The 15,116-nt window shown below is 38.0% G+C and overlaps 1 protein-coding gene across 4 annotated transcripts in view; it reads right to left on the bottom strand.

The window, feature by feature from the left end:
* TRIM37 (tripartite motif containing 37) overlaps positions 1-15,116 on the bottom strand; it is a 168,592-nt gene that overhangs the window by 112,129 nt on the left and 41,347 nt on the right. For all 4 annotated transcript variants that reach the window (XR_006272129.1, XM_043482864.1, XM_043482857.1 and 1 more), the window contains exon 12: positions 7,059-7,135. Coding sequence is in view for 3 of the 4 variants with exons in the window: in XM_043482864.1 (XP_043338799.1) it covers positions 7,059-7,135 (77 nt within the window). In the remaining variant the exon portion in view is untranslated. The remainder of the gene's footprint in view (positions 1-7,058; positions 7,136-15,116) is intronic.

The following is a 15,116-nucleotide window of genomic DNA, read 5'->3' as shown; positions in this document are numbered from 1 at the left end:
CAAAAAACTTCTAAAAAATCTATTATTATTTCCTCTTGGATCCAGGGGTTATTTAGAAGTGTGTTATTTACCTTTCAACTATGTCAGATTTTTAAAATATCTATTACAAACATCTAAATTGAATTCATTACAGTAAAAAAAACTGAATGATTTGAATATTTTTTAATTTTTTCAGACATATTTTACGTTCCAGAATATGGTCTTTCTTGGTAAATATTTTGTGCACACTTAAGAATAATTTGCATTCTGCTACCGTTGGATCAAAGCATCTATAAATGTCCAGCAAGTCAGGCTGGGTCAGGCTATCCAGATTTACTATGTCCTTGATGATTTCTGCCTATCTGCTGTATCAACTGAGAGAAGAATTTCTATTTCTTCTTATATTTCTATCAGTTTTTGCTTTGTGCATTTTCAGAATCTGTTACCAGAGTATAAACAGAAATATTTATAATCATTGTATGCCTGATGTATGTATGTATGACTAAAACTGATCCTTTTATCACTATGAAATAAACTTCTTTATCTCTGGTAATATGCTTTCCTTTGAAATCTACTTGGATATTAAAGTAACATCTCCAACTTGGTTTTGATTAGTATGGTTTATCTTTACATTTAAAGCATATTTCTTGGGTTTGGCATACACTTGAGTTTTGCTTTTCTAGCCAACCTGACAATTTCCACTTTTTAATTGGGGTGTTTGGACCATTTATGGTGCCACATCTTGGTATTCCTCCCATCTGTGTTTTGTTACCACTTATCTTTTTCTGCCTACTTTAAGACTAGGATTTGCTTCAATTTTATCCCCACCATTGCTTTATAAACTAAACATCTTTGTCATTTTAGCAGTGGCTTTATAGTTTACATTTATGGGAGGCTGAACAGTGTCCCCAAGGTATTGACATCTTAATTCTCAGAACCTGTGACTGGGAATACACAGCTGCAACTGAGCCAAGAATCCTGAGATGAGGGGACTATCCTGGAAAACCCACATACACCCTAAATGTAACCATGAATGCCACTGTAAGAGAAAAGCAGAGCAAGATCTGACAGAGACAAAAAAAGCTAAGGCAGCGTGACCATAGGCAGAGGTAGGAGCGACACTGCCATAAGCCCAAGAATGCTGGCAGTAAGCAGAAGCTGGAAGAGGCGAGAAACAGATCTCCCTTAGTGTAACTGGAGCTAGCACAACTCTACTGAAACCCTGATTTTGGCCTAGCAATGGTTTTTGGATTTCTGGCCTCCAGAAATGTGAGGGAAATGTTTTCTGTTGTTTTAAGCTGCCAAATTCCTGGTAATTTGTTACAAGAGGCAAGAAAAAATAATAGGATAGTATGTATCTTTAACGTATCACAGTCTAGCTTTAATTGTTATTATACCACTTTACATATAGTGTCAGAATCTTACATTATACTTCCATGCTCTAATCCTTTGGCCTTTTAAAACAATTATTTGTTTCTTTGTTTATTTGTTTATTTCTGGTTTCACTGGGTCTTCATTGCTGCACACAGGCTCTCTCTAGCTGCGGTGAGCAGGGGCTACTTTCCAGCTGCAATGCCCGGGCTTCTCTTGCTGCAGAGTGCGTGCTCGAGGCATGAAGGCTTCAGTAGTTGAGGCTCATGGGCTCTAGAGCATAGGCTCACTGGTTGCAATGCACAGGGTCAGCTGCGCTGTGGCATGTAGGACCTTCCAGGACCAGGGATTAAACCCATGTCTCCAGGATTGGCAGGCAGATTTTAACCACTGGACCACCTAGGAAGTTCCTCTTTTGGACTTTATACAGCTGTTTTTGTTGTGAACTTTGCTTCTAAATATGTTAAAAACCCTAAAATATAATGCTACTGCTTTTGATTATATTGTCAATTATCACTTAAAATTACTTTGGTAACAGAAAAAAAGCTTTATTTACTCAAGTAATTTCCATTTCTGGTGCTCTTCATTTCTTTGTTTAAATTCAGAGGTCCAACTGGTATTATTTACACTGTCTGAAGCATGCACTTTAACATTTCTTATAGTTCAGATCTGAAAATGTCTTAGCTTCACCGTATTTTTTAAAATATATTCTTGCTGATTATAAAATTTTAGGTTAATGTTTGCTTCTTTCAATCTTTTCGAAATGTTGCTATATTATCATTTCACTTGTATTGTTTCCAGTGAGAAACCTGATTTCACCCTTTCCTTTGTGCCTCTAAATTTAATTACTTTTTTTTTCACTGCCAGTTTAAGATATTTTGTTTCCCACTGGTTTTAAGCAATTTGATTATGATGTACTTTGATGTTTCCTTCATGTTTCATGTGCTTATAGTTCACTAAACTTCTGGATCCATGGGCTTAAAGCTTTTATCAAGTTTGGAAAGTATTTACTTTTTCCTTCCCAACCCCTTCTTCAAGGACTCCAGATAGTTGTACATTAAGCTACTTCAAGTTGTTTCATAGTTTTGGAATTCTATTCTCTACTATTTTGAATAGTTTCTATAGCTAATGCCTTCAAGTCCATTAATTCATTAATTAATCCTTTCTTCTGCAGTATCTAGTCTGTCATTCATGCCATCCAGTGTATTCTTCATTTCAAATATAGTTAGTTCATTCTCAAGAAGTTCAGTATGAATTTTTGGTATCTTCCTTATCTCTATTCAACTTTTGAACAGATGAAATGTAGTTATAAAAACTGAGAAAAATATGTTCTCCTAATTGTCACATGAGAAACTAGTTGTCTTTTTAAGCCATACAAACATGTCCAAAAATGTAAAACAAGTTTTCTCATCAAATATTATTTTGTTTTAGAAAAAGTTACTATTCATAGAAATGTAATTTATGTTAATATGTAATTAGTTTACTATAAGTAAATTAATTTTTTAAATGTTTTCATTTCTAATTCATAAAATATCAATAAATATAACTCACATTGAAAAAAAAAACAGTTCTTGCTCAAATCAACTGCTTACTCTCCTCCGTATTGGTTATCTCTTCTTGCCTCTTTGCATGCCAGTTAATCTCTGAATGAATAACAGATAATGTAACCTTAGCTTTGTTGGGTGCTGGATATTTTTGTAATCTTTTTATTTTTTCTCAGTTTCATTTACTTATTTATTTTACTTTACAATATTGTATTGGTTTTGCCATACACTGACATGAATCCGCCATGGGTGTACATGTGTTCCCCATCCTGAACCCCCCTCCCACCTCCCTCCCCATCCCATCCCTCTGGGTCATCCCAGTGCACCAGCCCCGAGCATCCTGTCTCATGCATCGAACCTGAACTGGCCCCTTGTTTCACATGTGATAAATATACATGTTTCAAAGCCATTCTCCCACATCATCCCTCCCTTACCCTCTCCCACATGGTCCAAAAGACTGTTCTATACATCTGTGTCTCTTTTGCTGTTTCCCATACAGGGTTATCGTTACCATCTTTCTAAATTCCATATATATGCGTTAGTATACTGTACTGGAGTTTTTCTTTCTGGATTACTTCACTCTGTGTAATAGGCTCCAGTTTCATCCACCTCATTAGAACGAATTCAAATATATTCTTTTTAATGGCTGAGTAATATTCCATTGTGTACATGTACCACAGCTTTCTTATCCATTCTTCTGCTGATGGACATCTAGGTTGCTTCCATGTCCTGGCTAGTATAAACAGTACTGCAATGAACATTGGGGTACACGTGTCTGTTTCAATTCTGGTTTCCTCGGTGTGTATGCCCAGGAGTGGGATTGCCAGGTCATATGGCAGTTCTATTTCCAGTTTTTTAAGAAATCTCCACACTGTTCTCCATAGTGGCTGTACTAGTTTGCATTCCCACCAACAGTGTAAGAGGGTTCCCTTTTCTCCACACCCTCTCCAGCATTTATTGCTTGTAGACTTTTGGATAGCAGCCATTCTGACTGGCATGAAATGGTACCTCATTGTGGTTTTGATTTGCATTTCTCTGATAATGAATGACGTTGAGCATCTTTTCATGTGTTTGTTAGCCATCTGTATGTCTTCTTTGGAGAAATGTCTATTTAGTTCTTTGGCCCACTTTTTGATTAGGTCGTTTATTTTTCTGGAATTGAGCTGCAGGAGTTGCTTGTATACTTTTGAGATTAATTCTTTGTCTCTTATTCATTTGCCATTATTTTCTCCCATTCTGAGGGCTGTCTTTCACCTTGCTTATAGTTTCCTGTGTTGTGCAGAAGCTTTTAATTTTAATTAGGTCCCATTTATTTTTGCTTTTATGTCCAATATTCTGGGAGGTGGGTCATGGAGGATCCTGCTGTGGTTTATGTCGGAGAGTGTTTTGCCTATGTTTTCCTCCAGGAGTTTTATAGTTTCTGGTCTTACATTTAGATCTTTAATCTATTTTGAGTTTATTTTTGTGTATGGTGTTAGAAAGTGTTCTAGTTTCATTCTTTTACAAGTGGTTGACCAGTTTTCCCAGCACCACTTGTTAAAGAGATTGTCTTTTCTCCATTGTATATTCTTGCCTCCTTTGTCGAAGATAAGGTGTCCATAGGTACATGGATTTATCTCTGGGCTTTCTATTTTGTTCCATTGATCTATATTTCTGTCTTTGTGCCAGTGCCATACTATCTTTTGATGACTGTGGCTTTGTAGTAGAGACTGAAGTCAGGTAGGTTGATTCCTCCAGTTCCATTCTTCTTTCTCAAGATTGTTTTGGCTATTTGAGGTTTTTTGTATTTCCATACAAATTGTGAAATTATTTGTTCTAGTTCTCTGAAAAATACCATTGGTAGCTTGACAGGGATTGCATTGAATCTAAAGATTGCTTTGGGTAGTATACTCATTTTCACTATATTGATTCTTCCAATCCATGAACAAGGTATATTTCTCCATCTATTTGTGTCCTCTTTGATTTCTTTCAGCAGTGTTTTATAGCTTTCTATATAAAGGTCTTCTGTTTCTTTAGGTAGATATATTCCTAAATATTTTATTCTTTTCGTTGCAATGGTGAATGGAATTGTTTCCTTAATTTCTCTGTTTTCTCATTGTTAGAATATAGGAGTGCAAGGGATTTCTGCTGGACATTTTTGTAATTTTTGTAATCTTATGAGTTTTCTTGAGCTCTGCTCTAGACTACTGTTAGGTTACCTGGAAACAATTCGATTCTTTCAGTCTTGCTTTTATTTGTTAGATGGGTCTGAAGTAATGTCCATTCTAGGACTGTTCTCCACTAGGGAGGCAAAAATTTCCTGTGTAGTTCATTCAATGCCCCATGGATTAGAAGTTACCACTACAGTGATGGGAACAACACAATTACTGGCCCTGTACCAGGCACCAGGCACCACTCCCTCTAAGCCTTCCCAGATGGTCCTTCCCCCAACCTCAGTTAGCTTTCTTTACATGCATGCCCCATTCAATACTCTGCAGAATATTTGAAGAGTGTGTGTCAGGCACTGAGTTGTGTCCGACTCTTTGCAACCCCATGGACTGTAGCCCGCCCAGCTCCTCTGTCCATGGGATTCTCCAGGCAAGAACACTGGAGTGGGTTGCCATGCCCTTCTCATATTTGAAGAGAATGCCTTCCAAATCTCTGGAATTCTTTGTACAAAGATCTCTCTTCTGGTGTTCTGTCCACTGCACTCTAGGTGTGCTGGTCTTCCTGGACACTCAGCACTGTCTCCTCAACTCAAGGAGTTAGCCAGACTGTTGCATTTTGCCTCCATGTGTTATGGCCTGAAAACTCTCTCAAGGTTAAGTGAGGCAATCACAGGTCTGATTTATTTCCTGTCTCTCAGGCATTGCTTTCATTTGTTGCCTCAGGTCTGGTGTCTAGGAAATGTTTTCCTTTTTGGTTGTTATCGAAAAAAGGGTTATCACTATTATGCCATAACTGGAAACACATATCTCAAATCAAACCAACAGATTATGGTGTAACAGACTGAAATAAAATTTACTGATATGGTTCCAGATTTCATGCTACAAATTACATTTAACAAACAAGCACTTGTTCAATTTTGGGGTAATATTAAAGATGATTCACAATTATCTAAAATTGCTTTTTAAAGTGTTCCTCCCTAAAAAAAAAGTAGATTAGGGCTGCCAGGAACTGGGTGGGAATGAGAAGTGATTGCTAATAAGTACAGTGTTGCTTTGCGGGGTGATGAAAATGTTCTGTAGAATGCCCTGGCAGCAGTGGTTAAGATTTTGTGCTTCCAGTGTGGGAGCACAGGTTTGCTCCCTCGTTGCGGAACTAAGATTCCACATGCCATGAGGCATGGCCAAAAAAATTTAAAAAGAAAAAAAAAAAAAAAGTTCTGAAGTTAGATACAGTGATAGCTGAAGAACTCAATGAATATACTAAAATCTACTGAATTCTACACTTATTTATAAGATGAATTTTATGGTATGGTTCCCTGGTGGTTCAGATGACAGGAAGATCCCCTGGAGAAGGGCATAGCTACCCACTTCAATCTTGCCTGGAGAATTCCATGGACAGAGGAGCCTACAGGGCTACAGTGCATGGGGTCGCAAAGAGTTGCACCCGAAGTGCACAACTAACACTTTCACTTTCATGTGGTATGTGAACTGTAGATCACTGTAAAAAGCTTTTTCTAACTACATATGAAATGCAAAATCCATTAGGCCAGATTTTGTATATATACTTCAACCCAAACAACTTATTACAGTAAATTGAAAAGCCATACATTATGAAGTGTTTTACAATATGTTTTCTCACCAAGTATTATTTTGCTTTAGAAAAAGTTATTCTTCAAGAAAATGTTACTTATGCTAATATGTAGTAGGCTTATTATTAAAGTAAATTAACAAAAATTTCACAGTTTTTGTTTTAATTTCTAATTCAGAAAATATCACCAGATAAAACCATATAAAGAAAAATTCTTTGGATTTCCCAATAAAATTTAAGAGTATAGAGTCCTGATGCCATATAATTTGAGAACTGACAGTCTATGCCAACATACTATGCCAGAGATTCCATACTGGTATAATATCTTAACAGACATAAAATATAGTATTTAACAAAAGTAGTTAATGAAAAATGCTAAGAAGGTATGTAAACCCACACTAAAGTTTGTTACTTAATTGCATGTCTTACTTGGAAGTCTCTGGCAAGCCAGCTGAAAGTTCCAGAAACACAGATAAGTAGTAACCACGAACAACTCCATTTCCATCCTCAAAAAAACAAAAAGAAAAAGATGTTATATACACAGAAACTCCAATCAATTTAAGTGTAAAAATGTAAGCCACAATGAAACAAAATATAGGAAAGTATCTGATATTTGGATTGAGAAGTAGTTTTAAGTTTAAAAGCACTAAGAGAGCTGATAAAAAGACCAAGAGTCTACAAACTATTTTTCTACATAAAGATAGAAGCATAAAAGCATACAAACAAAGGAAAAAATCAACTACTCTGAAAAGAGTTAGGAGTTTCAACACATACAGAACTCTTAAAAAATGAGCCTCCAAGAAAAATAAAAACCCCAAAGAAGTATACCAAAAAAATGAAAAGTCTCAACTTCACTAGGAAGTTGAGGAAGGAGACAAAAAAACAAAGGAGATAATAGTTAAGATTAAAAAGGAGTAAAATAGAAAAAGGTAACACTTGATGTTGAAAGTAATTAAATATAATTTCTATGTTTCATACGTCAGGATTCCATATAAGATTCTCTCTGGAGATTTAAAGTTTCTCATATTTCTATTACAGAGATTTTATGAATAAAATTGTTCCCTTTTGTATTTCTCAAGGACTGGGTGAGATTACGTCTGTTAAAGCTACATGTATAAGCACACTTGCCCAACCAGACTGTGAGGGCTGAGGGCAGAAATGTATCTACAGAAGCATACAGCTACTTCTGAACCCCTTCATTTCCAGGCTACTTGTTCTCAAAGGTCGTGATGCAGCATTCAAGGTTTGACATGATAATCACTCAGTAAATACAATACTACAGAAAGATGAATAATCACTTAAGGGAAAAGAGCTGGACACAAAAGATTATATGTTGTATAATCCCATGATATGAAATTCTGAAAAAGTACAAGTATACTGACAAAAACAGATCAGTGGTCGCAGAGGGGCCAGGAAGGGAGAAAAAAGGATTAACTGAAAAGGGTAAATCAGATAACTTCGGAGGGTGATAAAACTCATGACTATGATAATGATTGTGCAACTGTACGTATCTGTCAAAATGTGCTATATTTAGTTATTATGAAATATAAATTATATAGCAAATTACACCGATTGTTAAAAATCAACCAACATCCTTGTGCAAATAACTGGAGTTTCTTTCTTTTTTAAAATTTGTTTCTAAAACAACTTCCCTGGAATACAGTCAATTAATAAAAGGTAGTAAACATTTTTTATTCCTGATTTCTATCACATAATAATACTAGAAATTTCTCTTTGACCTAATTTTTAATTTTAAGGAACAAGATTTTTATAATTTCTATCAATGCACCCTCTGTACCTCTAACAAAATTCTTGCTTTAAGAATTTTCAATAGGCATTGTGGCAGTCACAATGCCAACACAGGCACAATGGCAGCATAGTTTTTAAAACTCTCAAAATCTGAATGTAAAACAACAATCGAACATCAAAACCAAAAGCTCACAAACAACATTTACTACAAAACCAGGTAACAGGTTATCTCCACAACCCCCAAAACATAAGCAGATAAAGACAGACCAACTAGAATCACAAAGACCTGCCTTTTATCAACACTGTAGGAGAAAGGAGAGAGACGCAATGGGACATCTAATGGACCAGAAAAAAGGAAAACCACAAAATGGTCAAGAGTTAGTCACTGAAAAGCATGATAAGCCTCAGGACACTAGAAACTGCAAAAAACTTGCTCAATGTAATACCAACTGAGTATAAGAACTAAATGCACTCTAGTCACTCTAAACTCTTAAAACAAGTATCCAGGGTCTTTTAGGGCACGTCTAAAGATTGCAAAGCAACTGCTAAGAGGAAAATAAAAGATAAATAGCACAGAAATAATACAAGCAAATGAAGAAAAAGGTCCAGATTACAAGGAGAGAAGAACCAGGAAATCTCTCAGAAAGCAAAGCATCAGATTTCTGATTGACATATCACACTGGTTATACACATGCAAAAGAATGAAGCTAGACCCCTCCATCATACAAAAATTAACTCAAAATATATTAAAGATCTAAACATAAGTCTTAAAAGTTATAAAAGTCCAAGAGGAAAATCTAAGCAAAAAGCTCCATGATAATGGAGTTGGTAAGAATTTCCTTCATACGAAACCAAAAGCCAAAACAAAAACTGGACTACAACAAAATTTAAAATTTCTGTCCATCAAAGGTCATGACCAACAGAGCAAAAAGAAAACTTAAAAATGAGAAAATATATGTAAATGATATATCTAGTAAGGGGTCAATATCCAGAATGTGGAGGCTTCCCTGGTGGCTCAGACAGTAAAGACTTTGCCTACGATTCAGGAGACCTGGGTTTGATTTCTAGATCAAGAAGATTGCCCAGAGAAGGGAATGACTACAACTCTATCACTCCTGCCTGGGAAATTCCATGGACAGAGGAGCCTGGTGGGCTACAGTCCACAGGGTTGTAAAGAGTCGGACTTGATTGAGCAACTAACACTTTCACATCCAGAATATATAAACTCCTACAACTCTAAAACAACAAAAAACTAGATTAAAAAATCAGCAAAGGACTTGAATACACATTTCTCTAAAAGGGATATACAAATGTCCAACAAGCACATGAAAAAATGCTCAAAAACACCACTAGGGTACATAAATCAAAACCACAATGCCCATTAGTATGGTTATGCTGTTTTCTACAGTAGTTGCACCATTTTACATTCTCATCAGCAGTGCACAAGGGTTCAAACTTTTCCATATCTTTGTCAGCACTTTTTGTTTTCTATTTCTTTGGTAATAACAATACTGGCTTTAGAGTATGAAGGATATAAATCATTTTCAACACACAGAAATTCAGGAAATACAGTTTCCATTAACCTTTCCAGGAGAATTTACTAGAAAACAAGCTCTGAACCCTCACAGCTGTCCAGACACAGCAGAGGGAAATGAGAGTATATGCAAAATCATTTTTAAACATTTCTCAGTAACTGATGGTAGAATTTCTCAAGTTGATGGTAGAATTGAGTTCCCCTCCTGAAATTCTTTTTATAGAGCAAATGAATGATTCATTATGATATATTACAATTCTCTTATTTCCTATGGCTTCAAAAAGTAGGTTCCCAGAGTATAAGAAATGAGTTATAGGTGTAATATAAAGAAGTTTAAAAAATTATATAATTCTGAATTTGAATTATAAGTGTTAGTGTGATCTCATGAGTTATTTTATTTTTTAAAAAATACATACAGGGACTTCCATGGTGGTCCAGTGGCTGGGAATCTGCCAGTCAATGCAGGGGACATGGGTTCAATCCCTGATCTGGGAAGATGCAACATGATGAGAAGCAACTAGGCCCAATTGCCCATGCTCTAGAGCCCAGGTATCACAACTACTGAAACCCATGAGCACCTAGAGCCTGTGCTTCCTACAAGAAAAGCCATCACAATGTGAAGCTCACGAACTGCAATGAGAAGTCCCTGCTCACAGCAACTAGAAAAACCATGCACAGCAATGAAGACAAAGAAAGTTCAGCCAAAAATAAGTAGAATTAAAAAAAAAAAAAAACTACATATATATATATATGTGTCAAAAAACCCCCCAAAAACAGGGAGAACAAGATGGTGGAGGAGTAGGTGGACATGGAGAACATCTCTCCATGGATGCATCAGGAATACACCTTCAGACACAGAGGTGCACACAGAACACCAGCTGAGAGCAAACAGGAGTACCTGACCAGTGGAAAAGAATATATAGAATCACACAAAACTCAGTAGGATGAAGGAACTACGGGGAAAAACAGGAGTGTTATTAGGACTGGATCTGCCCTGGGCAGGTTTGGGAACTGAGGCAGGCGTCCGATGCCCACATCGGGGTAACTGTCAGAGTCAGAGGAGAAACATTTAAGGCTGAGAGTGAAACAGCTGATCTGCGGCAGCCTAAATGGAATGAGAATCAGACAGTCCTTGCGGCAGCCATATATACCCTGGACAGGGACGCAGGTCCCCGAGAAGGCGGACCAGCTGGGAGCTGGACCTTAGGGACTGTGGAGCAAACCCAGAACAAGGCCTGCTGTTGACTGTGGAGAGACTGAACGAGGGGATGTGAGGGAAGAGATGTGGTGGGAAATGCCTATGAAGCAAAGGCGGGCAGCCATGGAAGCAAGGCGATACTGCAGGGTCATGCGTAGGGGGTGGAGCCATCACCATAGCCTCTCAGACCACACATGCCAGCATGGGCAGATGAACAATAGAAAGGCTGGCCCATTAATTGCCTGACGCACTGAACTACAGAGTAGGACCCCATGCAGAGTGCCCCTTTAAGTGACTGACCCAGCGATCTACAGCGTAGGACCCCACCCAGGGTGCCCCTTTAAGTGCCTGACATGCAGATCTACAGATTAGGACCCCAGTCAGGGGGGCCCCTCTATGTGCCTACGTGTGTGATGAACAGAGAAGGACCCCAGGCAAGGGAGCCCTCTAAGCACCTGAACAGGCAGAGCTACAGAGAAAGACTAGCCAAAGAGGCCTTCTGATCGCCAGTTACCAGAGGCTTGGAAAAAGACTCTGATAGGGCCATAACTCCAGCACTGAGGCAGTCCGTGTCCCTGCACACTTGGCGCCACCCGGGTCCCTGTAAGCCAAGCAGCTGCACCAGCTTCACAGTGAATGCTCACTGGGGCAGAGCTGCCACAGGCAAAGAAAAAAGTCTTGAGTCTATGCACGCGGGATTGCTTTGGTCGTGTCCAACTCTTTGTGACCCTGTGGACTGTGGTCTGCTAGGCTTCTCTGGGGGGAGGCGGGGCCAATACTGGCTGCCATACCCTTCTAGAGCACTATATTCCCTTCTTCCCTAGCCGCTAACTCCGCTGAGCACCTGATGCTGCCAGAATCCCTGCAACCTAAGCAGCTGCACCACCTCCACACCTGGCCCTCACAGGGGCAAACCCAAGTCCTCCAGGGCAGCCTCAGGAGCAAAGGTCAGTGGACGACCCACATGCAGAGGTGGAAATAAAACCAAAACTGAAACCCAGGGGCAGTTCAGCTAAGGAAGAAGATCCAAAACCTTCCCACCAGCTATACAAGCTGCAGGTTAAATTCAAGTGATTAACTATGCAGACTCTGTGGCTACGGAATATATAAAAAGACATCGAGAGGTCCCACAAAAGAAAAGGCACTAGTTCTGATGCTGTGGACATTGGAGGCAACAACACACAGGAGTAGGACCCGATTAGTATCTGAGCTGCCCCCACAGCAGGTCCAGAGACCAGCACAGGGTTGGGAGGGCATCCTAGGGAGGTGAGGTGGACAGTGACTCCCAGGTGATGGAAAGGATCCTGACAGCAGTGACTCAAGAGAAACATTTATTCTTTTGTTTTGACATGTTCTGTGGTTTCTTTTGGATTTTTTTTTCTTTTCTTTCTTCCTTCCACCCCCTACCCCCCACCCCCCAATCCTGGGCCTCCGTGTAGCTGTCAATTTTATTGGCACGATGAAATCTAATCAAGCTTTTGAGGTTTTTTTTCCCTTCTTTTTTCAATCACATGCTTTACAGTTGTTATAAACCTCTGCCTCTACGTTGGGCTTTTGCAGTTCTATGGAGTTACTTTTTCTTTCCTCTTCCTTTTTCTTTTCTTGTTTTAATCTTTAATTTTAACTTTTTAAACCTATTATTATTTTTTCTATATTTATTCCTTTGTTTGCTTTTCTTACTGTTCTTTTCTCCATGCATTTAATCTTTAATGTATATAAATCTTCTTTATCTACCTCTATTTAGCTTTGCAAACCTATTCTTTCTTTCCTTCCTTTCCTCTCAACGTATTTGATAGTTTTGTTTTCATTGCTTTATTCTTCAGTGGGCACCTTGCTTCAGTTTTGTTTTCCAGTTTGTGCTTTAGTTTGTTTTGTTCTTAACTGGTAGATATAATTTTTGGTTTCCTTTGTTCACCAGGTCAATCTACTATACTTTATTTTTGCTGGACTGTTTTGATTTTTGCTTATGGATGTGTACGTATATGTGTATAATCCATTATTTTTATTATTATCTGCCCCATTTTGTAACTGTCATTTTTCTGGGGTTGATCTTTGGTTTCTTGTTGTTGGGTACGTGTTTAAATTTCATTTAACGCCATGACAAACCACTGGTGGAATATTCGTTCCTGACCAGGGATCAAGTCCTGAGCCTTTGGAGTGGGAACACTGGCTCCAAGACCCTAGGCTACCAGAGAACTAAACCTAAGGAGTAACAAATAGAGAGAACTCCCACAAAGGAAACCACTTGAATACAAGACCTGGCAACACCCAACTACCAGTAGCACCCTGATCAGGACTCCACAGGCAAACAACAAACAAAACAAAAACACAAACCCAGTCATCAACAGACAGAATTACCAACTCACTCAGCCTTGTCCATCAGAAGAAAAACAAAAAAAAAAACTCATCATAAATATCACCCTATACAAACCACTGCACCAACTGTAGGGGGGCAAACCAAAAGGAATCTTGAATTCAACCTTGAAGCCTGGGAAAAGGAGACCTCAAGCACAGTTAGTTTAAAAAAATAATGAAAAGGCAGAGAAATAATGCACAAATGAAGCAACAAACTAGAAACACAGAAGTCCAAATAAATGAAGAAGAAATAGGCAAACTACCTGAAAAAGAATTCAGAATAATAACAGTAAAGATGATCAAAAACCTTGAAAACAGAATGGAGAAAAGGCAAGAATCAATTAACGAAGACCTACAAGAATTAAAGAATAAACATAGAGAGACAAACAACACAATTACTGAAATTAAAAATACTCTGGAAGGAATCAATTGCAGAATATCTGAAGCAGAACAACAAATTGTGAACTGGAAGATAAAATGGTGAAAATAATTTCTGAAGAGCAAAATAAAGTAAAAAGAATGAAAACAACTGTGGATAGTCTCAGAGACCTCTGGGAAAATATCAAACACACCAACATTCAAATTATAGGGGTCCCAGAAGAAGTGAGAAAGAAAGGGTATGAGAAAATTTTTGAAGAGATTATAGTTGAAAATTTCCCCCAAATGGAAAAGGAAAATAGTCAAGTCCAAGAGGCTCAAGAGTCCCTTACAGGATAAAGCCAAGAAGAAACACGCCAAGACACATACTAATCAAACTAACAAAGATTAAACACAAAGAGAGAATATTAAAAGCAGCAAGGGAGAAGCAACAAAGTAATATACAAGGGAAACCCCACAGGTTTAACAGAGGATTTGTCAGCAGAAACTCTGCAGGCCAGAAGGGAATGGCAAGATATATTTAAAGTACTGAAGGGGAAAAATCTACAACCAAGATTATTCTACCCAGCAAGGATTCCATTCAAAATTGATGGGAGAAATCAAAAGCTTTTCAGACAAGTAAAAGATAACCACCAAACCAGCTTTACAACAACTGTTAAAGGGACTTATATAGTCAAGAAATACAAGAGAAGAAAAAGATCTACAAAATCAAACCTAAAACAATGAAGAAAATGGCAATGTGTGTCTGTGTTAGTCACTCAGTCCTGTCCAACTCTTTGCGAGCCCATGGACTGTGGCTCACCATGCTCTTCTGTCCATGGGATTCTGCAGGCAAGAATCCTGGAGTGGGTTGACATTTCCTTCTCCAAAGAAAATGGCAATAGGAACATATATATCAATAATTACTTTAAATGTAAATGGAGTAAATGCCCCAACCAAAAGACACAGGTAGGCTGAATGGATACAAAAACAAAACCCATATATATTCTGTCTACAAGAAACCCACTTCAGACCTAAAGGGGACGTGAGAGGATGGAAAAATATATTCCATGCAAATGAAAAGCAAAAGAAAGCTGGAGTAGCAATCCTCGTATCAGACAAATGAGACCTTAAAATAAAGAAGATTACAAGAGATAAGGAAGGACACTACATAATGATCAAGGGATCAATCCAAGAGAAAGATGTAACAATTGTAAATATCTAGGCACCCAACACAGGTGCACCTCAGTACACAAGACAAACACTAACAGACATAAAAGGAGAAACTGACAGA

The sequence above is a fragment of the Cervus canadensis genome, chromosome 1 (genome assembly GCF_019320065.1).
Source record: "Cervus canadensis isolate Bull #8, Minnesota chromosome 1, ASM1932006v1, whole genome shotgun sequence".
Classification (NCBI taxonomy): domain Eukaryota; kingdom Metazoa; phylum Chordata; class Mammalia; order Artiodactyla; family Cervidae; genus Cervus; species Cervus canadensis.
The sequence above is the reverse complement of the archived record's forward strand: the minus strand, read 5'-3'. Positions and strand labels throughout refer to the sequence as shown.